Source organism: Lethenteron reissneri, chromosome 69 (genome assembly GCF_015708825.2).
Source record: "Lethenteron reissneri isolate LAM-NWPU_2019-01 chromosome 69, ASM1570882v1, whole genome shotgun sequence".
NCBI lineage: Eukaryota > Metazoa > Chordata > Hyperoartia > Petromyzontiformes > Petromyzontidae > Lethenteron > Lethenteron reissneri.
The window spans coordinates 7,235,943-7,253,096 of record NC_083847.1 but is presented as its reverse complement, the minus strand read 5'-3'; the positions used below and the strand labels follow the sequence as shown (position 1 = coordinate 7,253,096).

General features: G+C 54.7%; 1 protein-coding gene and 1 pseudogene across 1 annotated transcript in view; one reads left to right on the top strand and one right to left on the bottom strand.

Annotated features, from left to right (window-relative positions):
• The window catches only part of LOC133360850 (mucin-2-like), a 106,803-nt gene extending 91,270 nt beyond the window's left edge, over positions 1-15,533 (bottom strand). The window contains exons 1-4 of the mRNA XM_061579752.1: positions 15,465-15,533; positions 13,362-13,388; positions 12,721-12,750; positions 10,123-10,372 (exon numbers count right to left, since the gene is read on the bottom strand). Coding sequence (XP_061435736.1) covers positions 10,123-10,372; positions 12,721-12,750; positions 13,362-13,388; positions 15,465-15,471 — 314 coding nt within the window. The 5' untranslated portion in view covers positions 15,472-15,533. The remainder of the gene's footprint in view (positions 1-10,122; positions 10,373-12,720; positions 12,751-13,361; positions 13,389-15,464) is intronic.
• LOC133360679 (zinc finger protein Xfin-like) overlaps positions 1-17,154 on the top strand; it is a 265,251-nt pseudogene that overhangs the window by 101,449 nt on the left and 146,648 nt on the right.

Sequence of the window (17,154 nt, the reverse complement as noted above, 5' to 3'; positions counted from 1 at the left end):
GTCTGAGTGAGTGTGAGTCCTGAGTGACTGACTGGGTGAGTGTGAGTCTGAGTGAGTGTGAGTCTGAGTGAGTGTGAGTCTGAGTGAGTGTGAGTCTGAGTGAGTGACTGGGGTGAGTGTGAGTCTGAGTGAGTGTGAGTCTGAGTTGAGTGTGAGTCTGAGTGAGTGTGAGTCTGAGTGAGTGACCTGGGGTGAGTGTGGAGTCTGAGGATGTGTGAGTCCTGAGTGAGTGTGAGTCCTGGAGTGAGTGGACTGGGTGAGTGTGAGTCTGAGTGAAGTGTGAGTCTGAGTGAGTGTGAGTCTGAGTGACTGACTGAGTGTGAGGTCTGATGAGTGTGAGTCCCTGAGTGAGTGACCTGGGATGAGTGTGAGTCTGAGGTGAGTGTGGAGTCTGAGTGAGTGTTGAGTCTGAGTGAGTGTGAGTCCTGAGTGAGTGACTGGTTGAGTGTGAGTCTGGAGTGAGTGTGAGTCTGAGTGAGTGTGAGTCCTGAGTGAGTGACCTGGGTGAGTGTGAGTCGGAGTGAGTGTGAGTCTGAGTGAGTGGTTGAGTTGAGTGAGTGTGAGCCTGAGTGAGTGACTGGGATGAGTGTGAATCTGAGTGAGTGTGAGTCTGAGTGAGTGTGAGTCTGAAGTGAGGTGTGAGTCTGAGTGAGTGGTGAGTCTGAGTGACTGACTGAGTGAGTGTGAGTCTGAGTGAGTGTGAGTCTGAGTGAGTGACTGGGTGAGTGTGAGTCTGCGTGAGTGTGAGTCTGAGTGAGTGTGAGTCTGAGTGACTGACTGGGTGAGTGTGAGTCTGAGTGAGTGTGAGTCTGAGTGAGTGTGAGTCTGAGTGAGTGTGAGTCTGAGTGAGTGACTGGGTGAGTGTGAGTCTGAGTGAGTGTGAGTCCTGAGTGAGTGTGAGTCTGAGTGAGTGTGAGTCTGAGTGAGTGACTGGGTGAGTGTGAGTCTGAGTGAGTGTGAGTCTGAGTGAGTGTGAGTCTGAGTGAGTGACTGGGTGAGGTGGGAGTCTGAGTGAGTGTGAGTCTGAGTGAGTGTGAGTCTGAGTGAGTGACTGGGTGAGTGTGAGTCTGAGTGAGTGTGAGTCTGAGTGAGTGTGGGTCTGAGTGACTGACTGAGTGAGTGTGAGTCGAGTGAGTGTGAGTCTGAGTGAGTGACTGGGTGAGTGTGAGTCTGAGTGACTGACTGGGTGAGTGTGAGTCTGAAGTGAGTGTGCGTCTGAGTGTGAGTCTGAGTGAGTGTGAGTCTGAGTGACTGACTGAGTGTGAGTGAGTGAGTGTGAGTCTGAGTGAGTGACTGGGTGAGTGTGGTCGAGGAGGGTGAGTCTGAGTGAGTGTGAGTCGAGTGAGTGTGAGTCTGAGTGAGTGATGGTGAGTGTGGTCTGAGTGGTGTAGTCTGAGTGAGTGTGAGTCTGAGTGAGTGAACTGGGTGAGTGTGAGTCTGAGTGAGTGTGGTCTGAGTGAGTGTGAGTCTGAGTGAGTGTGAGTCTGAGTGAGTGACTGGGTGAGTGTGAATCTGAGTGAGTGTGAGTCTGAGTGAGTGTGAGTCTGAGTGAGTGTGAGTCTGAGTGAGTGGAGTCTGAGTGACTGACTGATGAGTGTGAGTCTGAGTGAGTGTGAGTCTGAGTGAGTGACTGGGTGAGTGTGAGTCTGAGTGAGTGTGAGTCTGAGTGAGTGTGAGTCTGAGTGAGTGTGGTCTGAGTGAGTGACTGGTGAGTGTGAGTCTGAGTGAGTGTGAGTCTGAGGATGTGAGTCTGAGTGAGTGACTGGGTGAGTGTGAGTCTGAGTGAGTGTGAGTCTGAGTGAGTGTGAGTCTGAGTGAGTGTGAGTCTGAGTGAGTGACTGGGGAGTGTGAATCTGAGTGAGTGTGAGTCTGAGTGAGTGTGAGTCTGAGTGAGTGTGAGCTGAGTGAGTGTGAGTCTGAGTGATGACTGAGTGAGTGTGAGTCTGAGTGAGTGTGAGTCTGAGTGAGTGACTGGGTGAGTGTGAGTCTGAGTGAGTGGAGTCGAGTGAGTGTGAGTCTGAGTGGACTGACTGGGTGAGTGTGAGTCTGAGGTGAGTGTGAGTCTGAGTGAGTGGAGTCTGAGTGAGTGTGAGTCTGAGTGAGTGACTGGGGAGTGTGAGTCTGAGTGAGTGTGAGTCTGAGTGAGTGTGAGTCTGAGTGAGTGTGATCTGAGTGAGTGACTGGGTGAGTGAGTATGAGTGAGTGTGAGTCTGAGTGAGTGTGAAGATCTGAGTGAGTGACTGGGATTGAAGAGTGCGTCGAGTGAGTGAGTCTGAGTGAGTGTGAGTCTGAGTGAGTGTGAGTCTGAGTGGTGTGAGTCTGAGTGACTGCTGGTGAGTGTGAGTCTGAGTGAGTGTGAGTCTGAGTGAGTGTGAGTCTGAGTGACTGACTGAGTGAGTGTGAGTCTGAGTGAGTGTGAGTCCTGAGTGAGGACTGGTGAAGTGTGAGTCTGAGTGACTGACTGGGTGAGTGTGAGTCTGAGTGAGTGTGAGTCTGAGTGAGTGTGAGTCTGAGTGAGTGTGAGTCTGAGAGGGACTGACTGAGTGTGAGTCTGAGTGAGTTGAGTCTGAGTGAGTGACTGGGTGAGTGTGAGTCTGAGTGAGTCTGAGTCTGAGTGAGTGTGAGTCTGAGTGAGTGGTGAGTCTGAGTGAGTGACTGGTGAGTGTGAGTCTGAGTGAGTGTGGAGTCTGAGTGAGTGTGAGTCTGAGTGAGTGACTGGGGTGAGTGTGAGTCTGAGGTGAGTGTGAGTACTGAGTGAGTGTGAGTCTGAGTGAGTGTGAGTCTGAGTGAGTGACTGGGTGAGTGTGGAATCTGAGTGAGTGTGAGTCTGAGTGAGTGTGAGTCTGAGTGAGTGACTGGGTGAGTGTGAGTCTGAGTGAGTGTGAGTCTGAGTGGGTGTGAGTCTGAGTGAGTGTGAGTCTGAGTGAGTACTGGGTGAGTGTGAGTCTGAGTGAGTGTGAGTCTGAGTGAGTGTGAGTCTGAGTGAGTGAACTGGGTGAGTGTGAGTCTGAGTGAGTGTGAGTCTGAGTGAGTGTGAGTCTGAGTGACTGAGAGTGTGAGTCTGAGTGAGTGTGAGTCTGAGTGAGTGACTGGGTGAGTGTGAGTCTGAGTGAGTGTGAGTCTGAGTGAGTGTGAGTCTGAGTGAGTGTGAGTCTGAGTGAGTGACTGGTTGAGTGTGAGTCTGAGTGAGTGTGAGTCTGAGTGAGTGTGAGTCTGAGTGAGTGACTGGGTGAGTGTGAGTCTGAGTGAGTGTGAGTCTGAGAGTGTGAGTCTGATGAGGTGAGTCTGAGTGAGTGACTGGGTGGTGTGAATCTGAGTGAGTGGAGTCTGAGTGAGTGTGAGTCTGAGTGAGTGTGAGTTGAGTGAGTGTGCGTCTGAGTGACTGACTGAGTGAGTGGAAGTCTGAGTGAGTGTGAGTCTGAGTGAGTGACTGGGTGAGTGTTGAGTCTGATGAGTGTGAGTCGAGTGAGTGTGAGTCTGAGTGACTGACTGGAGTGAGTGTGAGTCTGAGTGAGTGTGAGTCTGAGTGAGTGTGAGTCTGAGTGAGTGTGAGTCTGAGTGAGGGACTGGGTGAGTGTGAGTCTGAGTGAGTGTGAGTCTGAAGTGAGTGTGAGTCTGAGTGAGTGTGAGTCTGAGTGGTGACTGGGTGAGTGTGAAGTCTGAGTGAGTGTGAAGTCTGAGTGAGTGTGGAGTCTGAGTGAGTGACTGGGTGAGTGTGAGTCTGAGTGAGTGTGATCTGAGTGAGTGTGAGTCTGAGTGAGTGACCTGGGTGAGTGTGAGTCTGAGTGAGTGTGAGTCTGAGTGAGGTGAGTCTGAGTGACTGACTGAGTGAGTGTGAGTCTGAGTGAGTGTGAGTCTGAGTGAGTGACTGGGTGAGTGTGAGTCTGAGTGACTGACTGGGTGAGTGTGAGTCTGAGTGAGTGTGAGTCTGAGTGAGTGTGAGTCTGAGTGAGTGTGAGTCTGAGTGACTGACTGAGTGTGAGTCTGAGTGAGTGTGAGTCTGAGTGAGTGATGGGTGAGTGTGAGTCTGAGTGAGTGTGAGTCTGAGTGAGTGTGAGTCTGAGTGAGTGAGTCTGAGTGAGTGACTGGTTGAGTGTGAGTCTGAGTGAGTGTGAGTCTGAGTGAGTGTGAGTCTGAGTGAGTGACTGGGTGAGTGTGAGTCTGAGTGAGTGTGAGTCTGAGTGAGTGTGAGTCTGAGTGAGTGTGAGTCTGAGTGAGTGACTGGGTGAGTGTGAATCTGAGTGAGTGTGAGTCGAGTGAGTGTGAGTCTGAGTGGAGGGGAGTATGAGTGAGTGTGAGTCTGAGTGATGACTGAGTGAGTGTGAGTCTGAGTGAGTGGAGTCTGAGTGAGTGACTGGGTGAGTGTGAGTCTGAGTGAGGTGTGAGTCTGAGTGAGTGTGAGTCTGAGGACTGACTGGGTGAGTGTGAGTCTGAGTGAGTGTGGTTGAGTGAGTGTGAGTCTGAGTGAGTGTGAGTCTGAGTGAGTGACTGGGTGAGTGTGAGTCTGAGTGAGTGTGAGTCTGAGTGAGTGTGAGTCTGAGTGAGGTGAGTCTGAGTGAGTGATGGGTGAGTGTGAGTCTGAGTGAGTGAGTCTGAGTGAGTGTGAGTCTGAGTGAGTGACTGGGTGGGTGAGTCTGAGTGAGTGTGAGTCTGAGTGAGTGTGAGTCTGAGTGAGTGACTGGGTGAGTGTGAGTCTGAGTGAGTGTGAGTCTGAGTGAGTGTGAGTCTGAGTGACTGATGAGTGAGTGTGAGTCTGAGTGGGGGTGAGTCTGAGTGAGTGACTGGGTGAGTGGAGTCTGAGTGACTGACTGGGTGAGTGTGAGTCTGAGTGAGTGTGAGTCTGAGTGAGTGTGATGTGAGTGTGAGTCTGAGTGACTGACTGAGTGTGAGTCTGAGTGAGTGTGAGTCTGAGTGAGTGACTGGGTGAGTGTGAGTCTGAGTGAGTGTGAGTTGAGTGAGTGTGAGTCTGAGTGAGTGTGAGTCTGAGTGAGTGACTGGTTGAGTGTGAGTCTGAGTGAGTGTGAGTCTGAGTGAGTGTGAGTCTGAGTGAGTGACTGGGTGAGTGTGAGTCTGAGTGAGTGTGAGTCTGAGTGAGTGTGAGTCTGAGTGAGTGTGAGTCTGAGTGAGTGACTGGGTGAGTGTGAATCTGAGTGAGTGTGAGTCTGAGTGAGTGTGAGTCTGAGTGAGTGTGAGTCTGAGTGAGTGTGAGTCTGAGGGACTGACTGAGTGAGTGTGAGTCTGAGTGAGTGTGAGTGAGAGTCTGAGTGTGAGTGACTGGGTGATGTGAGTCTGAATGACTGACTGGGTGAGTGTGAGTCTGAGGAGTGTGAGTCTGAGTGAGTGTGAGTCTGAGTGAGTGTCTGGGTGAGTGTGAGTCTGAGTGAGTGTGAGTCTGAGTGAGTGTGAGTCTGAGTGAGTGACTGGGTGAGTGTGAGTCTGAGTGAGTGTGAGTCTGAGTGAGTGTGAGTCTGAGTGAGTGTGAGTCTGAGTGAGTGACTGGGTGAGTGTGAGTCTGGTGAGTGGAGTCTGAGTGAGTGTGAGTCTGAGTGAGGACTGGGTGAGTGTGAGTCTGAGTGAGTGTGAGTCTGAGTGAGTGTGAGTCTGAGTGAGTGACTGGGTGAGTGTGAGTCTGAGTGAGTGTGAGTTGAGTGAGTGTGAGTCTGAGTGAGTGTGAGTCTGAGTGTGTGTGAGTCTGAGTGACTGACTGGGAGTGTGAGTCTGAGGGAGTGTGAGTCTGAGTGAGTGTGAGTCTGAGTGAGTGACTGGGTGAGTGTGAGTCTGAGTGAGTGTGAGTCTGAGTGAGTGTGAGTCTGAGTGAGTGGACTGGGTGAGTGTGAGTCTGAGTGAGTGTGAGTCTGAGTGAGTGTGAGTCTGAGTGAGTGTGAGTCTGAGTGAGTGACTGAGTGAGTGTGAGTCTGAGTGAGTGTGAGTCTGAGTGAGTGTGAGTCTGAGTGAGTGTGAGTCTGATTGACTGACTGAGGAGTGTGAGTCTGAGTGAGTGTGAGTCTGAGTGAGTGACTGGTGAGTGTGAGTCTGAGTGAGTGTGAGTCTGAGTGAGTGTGAGTCTGAGTGAGTGTGAGTCTGAGGACTGACTGGGTGAGTGTGAGTCTGAGTGAGTGTGAGTCTGAGTGAGTGTGAGTCTGAGTGAGTGTGAGTGAGTGGAGTGACTGGGTGAGTGTGAGTCTGAGTGAGGTGAGTCTGAGTGAGTGTGAGTATGAGTGAGTGTGAGTCTGAGTGAGTGACTGGGTGAGTGTGAGTCTGAGTGAGTGTGAGTCGAGTGAGTGTGAGTCTGAGTGAGTGACTGGGGAGTGTGAGTCTGAGTGAGTGTGAGTCTGAGTGAGTGTGAGTCTGAGTGACTGACTGAGTGTGAGTCTGAGTGAGTGTGAGTCTGAGTGAGTGACTGGGTGAGTGTGAGTCTGAGTGAGTGTGAGTCTGAGTGAGTGTGAGTCTGAGTGAGTGTGAGTCTGAGTGAGTGACTGGTTGAGGTGAGTCTGAGTGAGTGTGAGTCTGAGTGAGTGTGAGTCTGAGTGAGTGACTGGTGAGTGTGAGTCTGAGTGAGTGTGAGTCTGAGTGAGGTGAGTCTGAGTAGTGTGAGTCTGAGTGAGTGACTGGGTGAGTGTGAATCTGAGTGAGTGTGAGTCTGAGTGAGTGTGAGTCTGAGTGAGTGTGAGTCTGAGTGACTGACTGAGTGAGTGTGAGTCTGAGTGAGTGTGAGTCTGAGTGAGTGACTGGGTGAGTGTGAGTCTGAGTGAGTGTGAGTCTGAGTGAGTGTGAGTCTGAGTGACTGACTGGGTGAGTGTGAGTCTGAGTGAGTGTGAGTCTGAGTGAGTGTGAGTCTGAGTGAGTGTGAGTCTGAGTGAGTGACTGGGTGAGTGTGAGTCTGAGTGAGTGTGAGTCTGAGTGAGTGGAGTCTGAGTGAGTGTGAGTCTGAGTGAGTGATGGGTGAGTGTGAGTCTGAGTGAGTGTGAGTCTGAGTGAGTGTGAGTCTGAGTGAGTGACTGGGTGAGTGTGAGTCGAGTGAGTGTGAGTCTGAGTGAGTGTGGTGAGTCTGAGGGAGTGATGGGTGAGTGTGTCTGAGTGAGTGTGAGTCTGAGTGAGTGTGAGTCTGAGTGACTGACTGAGTGAGTGTGAGTCTGAGTGAGTGTGAGTCTGAGTGAGTGACTGGGTGAGTGTGAGTAGTGAGTGACTGACTGGGTGAGTGTGAGTCTGAGTGAGTGTGAGTCTGAGTGAGTGTGAGTCTGAGTGAGTGTGAGTCTGAGTGACTGACTGAGTGTGAGTCTGAGTGAGTGAGTCTGAGTGAGTGACTGGGTGAGTGTGAGCTGAGTGAGTGTGAGTCTGAGTGAGTGTGAGTCTGAGTGAGTGTGAGTCTGAGTGAGTGACTGGTTGAGTGTGAGTCTGAGTGAGTGTGAGTCTGAGTGAGTGTGAGTCTGAGTGAGTGACTGGTGAGTGTGAGTCTGAGTGAGTGTGAGTCTGAGTGAGTGTGAGTCTGAGTGAGTGTGAGTCTGAGTGAGTGACGGTGAGGTGAATCTGAGTGAGTGTGAGTCTGAGTGAGTGTGAGTCTGAGTGAGTGTGAGTCTGAGTGAGTGTGAGTCTGAGTGACTGACTGAGTGAGTGTGAGTCTGAGTGAGTGTGAGTCTGAGTGAGTGACTGGGTGAGTGTGAGTCTGAGTGAGTGTGAGTCTGAGTGAGTGTGAGTCTGAGTGACTGACTGGGTGAGTGTGAGTCTGAGTGAGTGTGAGTCTGAGTGAGTGTGAGTCTGAGTGAGTGTGAGTCTGAGTGAGTGACTGGGTGAGTGTGAGTCTGAGTGAGTGTGAGTCTGAGTGAGTGTGAGTCTGAGTGAGTGTGAGTCTGAGTGAGTGACTGGGTGAGTGTGAGTCTGAGTGAGTGTGAGTCTGAGTGAGTGTGAGTCTGAGTGAGTGACTGGGTGAGTGTGAGTCTGAGTGAGTGTGAGTCTGAGTGAGTGTGAGTCTGAGTGAGTGACTGGGTGAGTGTGAGTCTGAGTGAGTGTGAGTCTGAGTGAGTGTGAGTCTGAGTGACTGACTGAGTGAGTGTGAGTCTGAGTGAGTGTGAGTCTGAGTGAGTGACTGGGTGAGTGTGAGTCTGAGTGACTGACTGGGTGAGTGTGAGTCTGAGTGAGTGTGAGTCTGAGTGAGGGTGAGTCTGAGTGAGTGTGAGTCTGAGTGACTGACTGAGTGTGAGTCTGAGTGAGTGTGAGTCTGAGTGAGTGACTGGGTGAGTGGTCTGAGTGAGTGTGAGTCTGAGTGAGTGTGAGTCTGAGTGAGTGTGAGTCTGAGTGAGTGACTGGTTGAGTGTGAGTCTGAGTGAGTGTGAGTCTGAGTGAGTGTGAGTCTGAGTGAGTGACTGGGTGAGTGTGAGTCTGAGTGAGTGTGAGTCTGAGTGAGTGTGAGTCTGAGTGAGTGTGAGTCGAGTGAGTGACTGGGTGAGTGTGAATCTGAGTGAGTGTGAGTCTGAGTGAGTGTGAGTCTGAGTGAGTGTGAGTCTGAGTGAGTGTGAGTCTGAGTGACTGATGAGTGAGTGTGTGAGTCTGAGTGAGTGTGAGTCTGAGTGAGTGACTGGGGAGTGTGAGTCTGAATGACTGACTGGGTGAGTGTGAGTCTGAGTGAGTGTGAGTCTGAGTGAGTGTGAGTCTGAGTGAGTGACTGGGTGAGTGTGAGTCTGAGTGAGTGTGAGTCTGAGTGAGTGTGAGTCTGAGTGAGTGACTGGGTGAGTGTGAGTCTGAGTGAGTGTGAGTCTGAGTGAGTGTGAGTCTGAGTGAGTGTGAGTCTGAGTGAGTGACTGGGTGAGTGTGTGAGTGAGTGTGAGTCTGAGTGAGTGTGAGTCTGAGTGAGTGACTGGGTGAGTGTGAGTCTGAGTGAGTGTGAGTCTGAGTGAGTGTGAGTCTGAGTGAGTGACTGGGTGAGTGTGAGTCTGAGTGAGTGTGAGTCTGAGTGAGTGTGAGTCTGAGTGAGTGTGAGTCTGAGTGTGTGTGAGTCTGAGTGACTGACTGGGTGAGTGTGAGTCTGAGTGAGTGTGAGTCTGAGTGAGTGTGAGTCTGAGTGAGTGACTGGGTGAGTGTGAGTCTGAGTGAGTGTGAGTCTGAGTGAGTGTGAGTCTGAGTGAGTGACTGGGTGAGTGTGAGTCTGAGTGAGTGTGAGTCTGAGTGAGTGTGAGTCTGAGTGAGTGTGAGTCTGAGTGAGTGACTGGGTGAGTGTGAGTCTGAGTGAGTGTGAGTCTGAGTGAGTGTGAGTCTGAGTGAGTGACTGGGGAGTGTGAGTCTGAGTGAGTGTGAGTCTGAGTGAGTGTGAGTATGAGTGAGTGACTGGGTGAGTGTGAGTCTGAGTGAGTGTGAGTCTGAGTGAGTGTGAGTCTGAGTGAGTGTGAGTCTGAGTGAGTGACTGGGTGAGTGTGAGTCTGAGTGAGTGTGAGTCTGAGTGAGTGTGAGTCTGAGTGAGTGTGAGTCTGAGTGACTGACTGGGTGAGTGTGAGTCTGAGTGACTGGGTGAGTGAGTGACTGGGTGAGTGTGAGTCTGAGTGAGTGTGAGTCTGAGTGAGTGTGAGTCAGAGTGAGTGACTGGGTGAGTGTGAGTCTGAGTGAGTGTGAGTCTGAGTGAGTGTGAGTCTGAGTGAGTGACTGGGTGAGTGTGAGTCTGAGTGAGTGTGAGTCTGAGTGAGTGTGAGTCTGAGTGAGTGTGAGTCTGAGTGAGTGACTGGGTGAGTGTGAGTCTGAGTGAGTGTGAGTCTGAGTGAGTGTGAGTCTGAGTGAGTGTGAGTCTGAGTGAGTGACTGGGTGAGTGTGAGTCTGAGTGAGTGTGAGTCTGAGTGAGTGTGAGTCTGAGTGAGTGTGAGTCTGAGTGACTGACTGGGTGAGTGTGAGTCTGAGTGACTGGGTGAGTGAGTGACTGGGTGAGTGTGAGTCTGAGTGAGTGTGAGTCTGAGTGACTGACTGAGCTCACTCACTCACCTCTTGCCATTGAGGCTGACTCCTGCCCCCCCCTCTGACACACTGGGGTGGAACGTGACGGTGAGTGAGTGACTGGGTGAGTGAGTGACTGGGTGAGTGGGTGGGTGAGTGACTGAGTGAGTGCCTGGGTGGGTGAGTGTGAGACTAACTGAGTGAGCTCACCTCTTCCCATTGAGGCTGACTCCTGCCCCCCCCTCTGACCCACTGGGGTGGAACGTGACGGTGTCCTGAGCGAGGCGCACGGTGACGTCCCCGGCGCGGTTCGCGTCCCGCACGGCGACCTCGACCCCGAAGTAGAGGCCCTCGCAGTCCTGCGCCAGCGTCAGCGGGCACAGGCGCTGCGCTGAGAAGAGCTCCCCGTCGAAGGTGCGCACCGAACCCGCGCCGAAGAACGAACAGGTGGCGTGGGAGGCTGTGGGGGGGAGGGGGGGTGGGTGAGTGGGTGGGGGAGGGGGAGGGGGTGGGGAGGGGGGGTGGGTTGGTGGGTGAGTGGATGGGTGGGTGAGGGTGGGGTGGGTGGGTGAGTGGGTGGGTGAGTGGGTGGGGGTGGGTGTATGGGGAGTGGGGGAGGGGGGAGGGGAGGGTGGGAGGGTGAGTGGGAGGGAGTGAGTTGGAGGGGTGGTGGGTGGGGGGTGGGTGAGTGGGTGGGTTGGGTGGGTGAGTGGGTGGGTGGGTGGGTGAGTGGGTGAGTGGGTGGGTGGGTGGGTGGATGAGTGGGTGGGTGGGTGGGTGAGTGGGTGAGTGGGTGAGTGGGGGAGGGGGGAGAGGGTGGTGGGTGAGTGGGTGGGTGAGTGGGTTGGTGGGTTGGTGAGTGGGTGGGTCGGTGAGTGAGTGAGTGGGAGAGTTGGTGAGGGTGGGTGGGTGAGTGGGTGGGTGGGGAGGGTGAGTGAGTTGGAGGGTGAGTGGGTGGGAGGGGGGAGGGGGTGGGGGAGGGGGGAGGGGAGGGTGGGAGGGTGAGTGGGAGGGAGTGAGTTGGAGGGTGAGTGGGTGGGGGGGGGTGAGTGGGTGGGTGGGTGGGTGAGTGGGTGGGTGGGTGGTGGTGAGTGGGTGGGGGGGGGGGTGAGGGTGGGTGGGTGAGGGGTGGGTGGGTGGGTGGGTGAGGTGGGTGGGTGGGGGGGGTGGGTGGGTGGATGAGTGGGTGAGTGGGTGGGTGGGTGGATGAGTGGGTGGGTGGGTGGGTGGGTGGGGGATGAGTGGGTGAGTGGGTGGGTGGGTGATGGGTGAGGAGTGAGTGGTGGGTGGGTGAGGGGTGAGTGGGGGGAGGGGGGGGCAGAGGGTGGGTGGGTGGTTGGGTGGGTGAGTGGGTTGGTGGGGGTTGGTGAGTGGGTGGGTCGGTGAGTGAGTGAGTGGAGAGTGGTGAGGGGTGGGTGGGTGAGTGGGTGGGTGGGGAGGGTGAGTGAGTTGGAGGGTGAGTGGGTGGGAGGGGGGAGGGGGTGGGGGAGGGGGGAGGGGGTGGGTGGGTGAAGTGGGTGAGTGGGTGGGTGAAGTGGTGTGTGATGGGTGGGTGGGTGGATGAGGGGTGAGTGGAGGTGGGTGGATGGAGTGTGAGTGGATGTGGGGGGGTGGGTGGCGTGAGTGAGTGGAGTGGGTGGGTGATGAGTGGGGAGTGGGGGAGGGGGGGGCAGAGGGTGGGTGGGTGAGTTGGGTGGGTGAGTGGGTTGGTGGGTTGGTGAGTGGGTGGGTCGGTGAGGAGTGAGTGGGAGAGTTGGTGAGTGGGTGGGTGGGAGGGGAGTGAGTTGGAGGGTGAGTGGGTGGGAGGGGGAGGGGTGGGGGAGGGGGGGAGGGGGTGGGTGGGTGAGTGGGTGAGGTGGGTGAGGGAGTGGGTGGTGGTGGGTGGGTGGATGAGTGGGGAGTGGGTGGGTGGATGAGTGGGTGAGTGGGTGGGTGGGTGGGTGAGTGAGTGGGTGGGTGGGTGAGTGGGTGAGTGGGGGAGGGGGGGGCAGAGGGTGGGTGGGTGAGTTGGGTGGGTGAGTGGTTGGTGGGTTGGTGAGTGGGTGGGTCGGTGAGTGAGTGAGTGGGAGAGTTGGTGAGTGGGTGGGTGGGGAGGGTGAGTGAGTTGGAGGGTGAGTGGGTGGGAGGGGGAGGGGGTGGGGGGGGGGGGGGGGGTGGGTGGGTGAGTGGGTGAGTGGGTGGGGTGAGTGGGTGAGTGGGTGGGTGGATGAGTGGGTGAGTGGGGGGGGGGGTGGATGAGTGGGTGAGTGGGTGGGGGGTGATGAGTGAGGAGTGAGTGGGTGAGTGGGTGAGTGGGGGAGGGGGGGGCAGAGGGTGGGTGGGTGAGTTGGGTGGGTGAGTGGGTGGTGGGTTGGTGAGTGGGTGGGTCGGTGAGGGGGGGTGGGTGAGTGGGTGGGTGAGTGGGTTGGTGGGTTGGTGAGTGGGTGGGTCGGTGAGTGGGTGGGTGGGTGAGTGGGTGGGTGGGGGAGGGTGAGTGAGTGGAGGGTGAGTGGGTGGGAGGGGGGGAGGGGGGGGGGAGGGGGGGAGGGGGTGGGGTGGGGAGTGGAGTGAGTGGGTGAGTGGTGGGTGAGTGGGTGGGTGAGTGGGGGAGGGAGGGGGGGGCAGAGGGTGGGTGGGTGAGTGGATGGGTGAGTGAGTGTGAGTGAGTGGGTGAGCGTGTGGGTGAGTGTGTGAGTGTGTGGGTGGTTGAGTGTGGGTGAGTGTGTGAGTGAGTGAGTGAGTGGGTGAGTGTGTGGGTGGGTGAGTGTGGAGTTATGTGTGGGTGAGTGGGTGAGTGGGTGGGTGAGTGTGTGGGTGAGTGTTTCCTACTTTGGAACTTCTTGTCCTTAGAGTCGTCCCCTGCACGGGACACAAACACGGAGCGGTCAGCAACAAACAGCACTCACTCCTCCTGGCAGTGAGCGCGGTGATAGCGTGGGGGGTGGGAGGGTGGTGATGAGGGTGGTGGGGTGGTGAGGGTGGTGAGGGTGGTGGTGATGGTGGTGAGGGTGGTGGTGAGGGGTGGTGATGGTGGTGAGGGTGGTGAATGGTGGTGAGGGTGGTGAGGGTGGTGAGGGTGGTGGTGATGGTGGTGAGGGTGGTGGTGAGGGTGGTGATGGTGGTGAGGGTGGTGAGTGTGATGGTGAGGGTCGAGTGATGATGGTGGTGAGGGTAGTAGTGATGGTGAGGATGGTAGTGATGGTGGTAGGGATGGTGGTGAGGGTGGTGGTTAGGGTGGTGAGGGTGGTGAGGGTTGTGATGGTGGTGAGGGTGGTGGTGATGGTGGTGAGGGTCGAGTGATGATGGTGGTGAGGGTGGTAGGGATGGTGGGGAGGGTGGTGGTGAGGGTGGTGGTTAGGGTGGTGAGGGTGGTGAAGGTGAGTGAGTGAGGGTGGTGAGGGTGAGTGGATGAGTGGATGAGTGGGTGGGTGAGTCGGTGGGTGAGTGAGTGGGTGAGTGGAATCTCTCACTTCCCATGTTTTTGCTCCCTTCTCCTCCTGAAAACCAAACATCACCATCAGGACCATCAACACCACCATCATCCACCACCATCACCACCACCACCACCATCACCACCAACACCACCATCACCACCACCATCACCACCATCACCATCTCCACCATCACCACCATCACCATCACCACCCATCACCCACCACCATCATCACCATCACCACCACCAACCCATCACCACCACCATCCCACCACACATCACCACCATCACACCACCACCACCATCACCACCATCACCACCACCACCATCACCACCAACCACCACTATCACCACCACCATCACCACCATCACACCACCATCATCACCACCACCATCACCACCACCATCACCACCATCCCACCACCATCACCACCATCACCACCACCATCACCACCACCATCACCACCATCATCACCACCATCACCCACCACAATCACCACCACCATCCCCACCATCCACCCACATCATCACCATCACCACCTACCACCACCCACCATCACCACACCACACCATCACCACCATCACCACCATCACCACCACCACCACCACCATCACCCCACCACCACCACCACCATCATCCACAACCATCACCACCATCACCCACCACATCACCACCATCACCACCACCACCACCACCATCACCCATCCCCACCACCACCACCACGAGCCATGCTCTATCCACTGCTGGAAGCAGGCAGTGCCTCATCACCACCGTCAGACACACAGAGAGACGCTGGCGTGTGAAAACCCTCTCGCAGTTCGAGCCCAGTGGGCAGCCTGGTCAATGTTGCTGAAGTTGTGTTGGCTGGAAGTCAACGTCGTTGAAGTTGTCCATTCAATTCTCCGTCGTAGTTTCTATCTTCTCGCCTCGCCTCTCTGGCACGAATCGGCCGCCAAAAGCGCCACAGCCGATCCGCGTTGAGCAGGCGGAGACATCGACTACCTCGCCTGGTTCGCAGGAGGTCGTGGGTTCGATCCCGACCCTGACTTAACCTGCTACTGCTGCTGCAGGTTTGAGGTCTGCATCTCTCTCTCTCTCCACGTGGTGAGATGTTAACTACCTCGCCTGGGTTAAGGTTATGGGGTCAGGGTCATGGGGTCAGGGTTATGGGGTCAGGGTTACAGGGTTAGGGTTATGTGGTTAGGGTTATGGGGTCAGGGTTATGGGGTCAGGGTTAATGGGTTAGGGTCATGGGGTTAGGGTTATGGGGTTAGGGTCATGGGGTTAGGGTTATGAGGTCAGGGTTATGGGGTCAGGGTTACGGTGTTAGGGTTAGAGGGTTAGGGTTATGTGGTTAGGGTCATGGGGTTAGGTTATGGGGTTAGGGTTATGAGGTCAGGGTTATGGGGTCAGGGTTACGGTGTTAGGGTTAGAGGGTTAGGGTTATGTGGTTAGGGTCATGGGGTTAGGGTTATGGGGTTAGGGTTATGAGGTCAGGGTTATGGGGTCAGGGTTACGGTGTTAGGGTTAGAGGGTTAGGGTTATGTGGTTAGGGTTATGGGGTTAGGGTTATGGGGTCAGGGTTACGGTGTTAGGGTTATGGGGTTAGGGTTATGGGGTTAGGGTTAGAGGTTAGGGTTATGGGTCAGGGTTACGGTGTTAGGGTTATGGGGTTAGGGTTATGGGGTTAGGGTTATGGGGTAGGTTATGGGGTTAGGGTTATGGGGTTAGGGTTATGTGGTCTGAGCTATGGGTTAGGGTGTAGTAGTGTTGGATTAGGGCTGCGTTTGGGGTTTAGTGGTTAGGGTTTTAGAGTCAGGGTGTATAGGGTTCGTCGTTATGGTCATGGGGTTAGTAGTTAGAAGTTAGTAGTTAGAGTTTAGTAGTTAGAAGTTAGTAGTTAGAGGTTTAGTGGTTAGGGGTTTAGTGGTGACACTAAACCTCAGGGTGAGGGTGAGTGGGTGAGTGAGTAGATGGTACAGGGTGAGGGTGAGTGGGTGGGTGAGTGGGGGGTGGATGGTACAGGGTGAGTGGGTGGGTGAGTGGATGACACAGGGTGAGTGGGTGAGTGGTACAGGGTGAGGGTGAGTGGGTGAGTAGGTGAGTGGTACAGGGTGAGGATCAGGTTGAATCTCTCACCTCCCATGTTTTTGTTGCCATCGGCTCCTGAAAAACAAACATCATCACCATGAGCACCATCACCATCATCATCACCATCATCATCACCACCATCAGCATCATCACCATCACCCACCACCATCATCAGCAACATCATCATCATCACCATCTCCACTCGGCAGTGAGTGCCGCAGTGGGATTTTATATTTTGAGAAGTTTTTAGCCGACGGATGATAATGACGATGCTCCTTGCGTGAGGGGGCAACACACCATCCCCTGCCCTGCCCCAGATGGAACAGATGGAGATTAGTCCACACACTCACAGCTGATGTACCACCCTCTGCTGGCAGAGCCACGGGTAGAAGGGAGTGAGATGGAACAGATGGAGATTAGTCCACACACGGGGTAGAAGGGAGTGAGATGGAACAGATGGAGATTAGTCCACCCACGGGTAGAAGGCAGTGAGATGGAACAGATAGAGATTAGTCCACCCACGAGTAGAAGGGAGCGAGATGGAACAGATGGAGATTAGTCCACCCACGGGTAGAAGGGAGCGAGATGGAACAGATGGAGATTAGTCCACCCACGGGGTAGAAGGGAGTGAGATGGAACAGATGGAGATTAGTCCACACACGGGGTAGAAGGGAGTGAAGATGGAACAGATGGAGATTAGTCCACCCACGGGGTAGAAGGGAGTGAGATGGAACAGATGGAGATTAGTCCACCCACGGGTAGAAGGCAGTGAGATGGAACAGATGGAGATTAGTCCACCCACGGGTAGAAGGGAGCGAGATGGAACAGATGGAGATTAGTCCACCCACGGGGTAGAAGGGAGTGAGATGGAACAGATGGAGATTAGTCCACACACGGGGTAGAAGGGAGTGAAGATGGAACAGATGGAGATTAGTCCACCCACGGGGTAGAAGGGAGTGAGATGGAACAGATGGAGATTAGTCCACCCACGGGTAGAAGGCAGTGAGATGGAACAGATAGAGATTAGTCCACCCACGAGTAGAAGGGAGCGAGATGGAACAGATGGAGATTAGTCCACCCACGGGTAGAAGGGAGCGAGATGGAACAGATGGAGATTAGTCCACCCACGGGGTAGAAGGGAGTGAGATGGAACAGATGGAGATTAGTCCACACACGGGGTAGAAGGGAGTGAAGATGGAACAGATGGAGATTAGTCCACCCACGGGGTAGAAGGGAGTGAGATGGAACAGATGGAGATTAGTCCACCCACTGGGTAGAAGCGAGTGAAGATGGAACAGATGGAGATTAGTCCACCCACGGGGTAGAAGGGAGTGAGATGGAACAGGTGGAGATTAGTCCACCCACTGGGTAGAAGGGAGTGAGATGGAACAGGTGGAGATTAGTCCACCCACTGGGTAGAAGCGAGTGAAGATGGAACAGGTGGAGATTAGTCCACACACGGGGTAGAAGCGAGTGAAGATGGAACAGGTGGAGATTAGTCCACCCACTGGGTAGAAGCGAGTGAAGATGGAACAGGTGGAGATTAGTCCACACACGGGGTAGAAGGGAGTGAGATGGAACAGGTGGAGATTAGTCCACCCACGGGGTAGAAGGGAGTGAGATGGAACAGATGGAGATTAGTCCACCCACGGGTAGAAGGGAGCGAGATGGAACAGATGGAGATTAGTCCACCCACGGGGTAGAAGGGATGAGATGGAACAGATGGAGATTAGTCCAC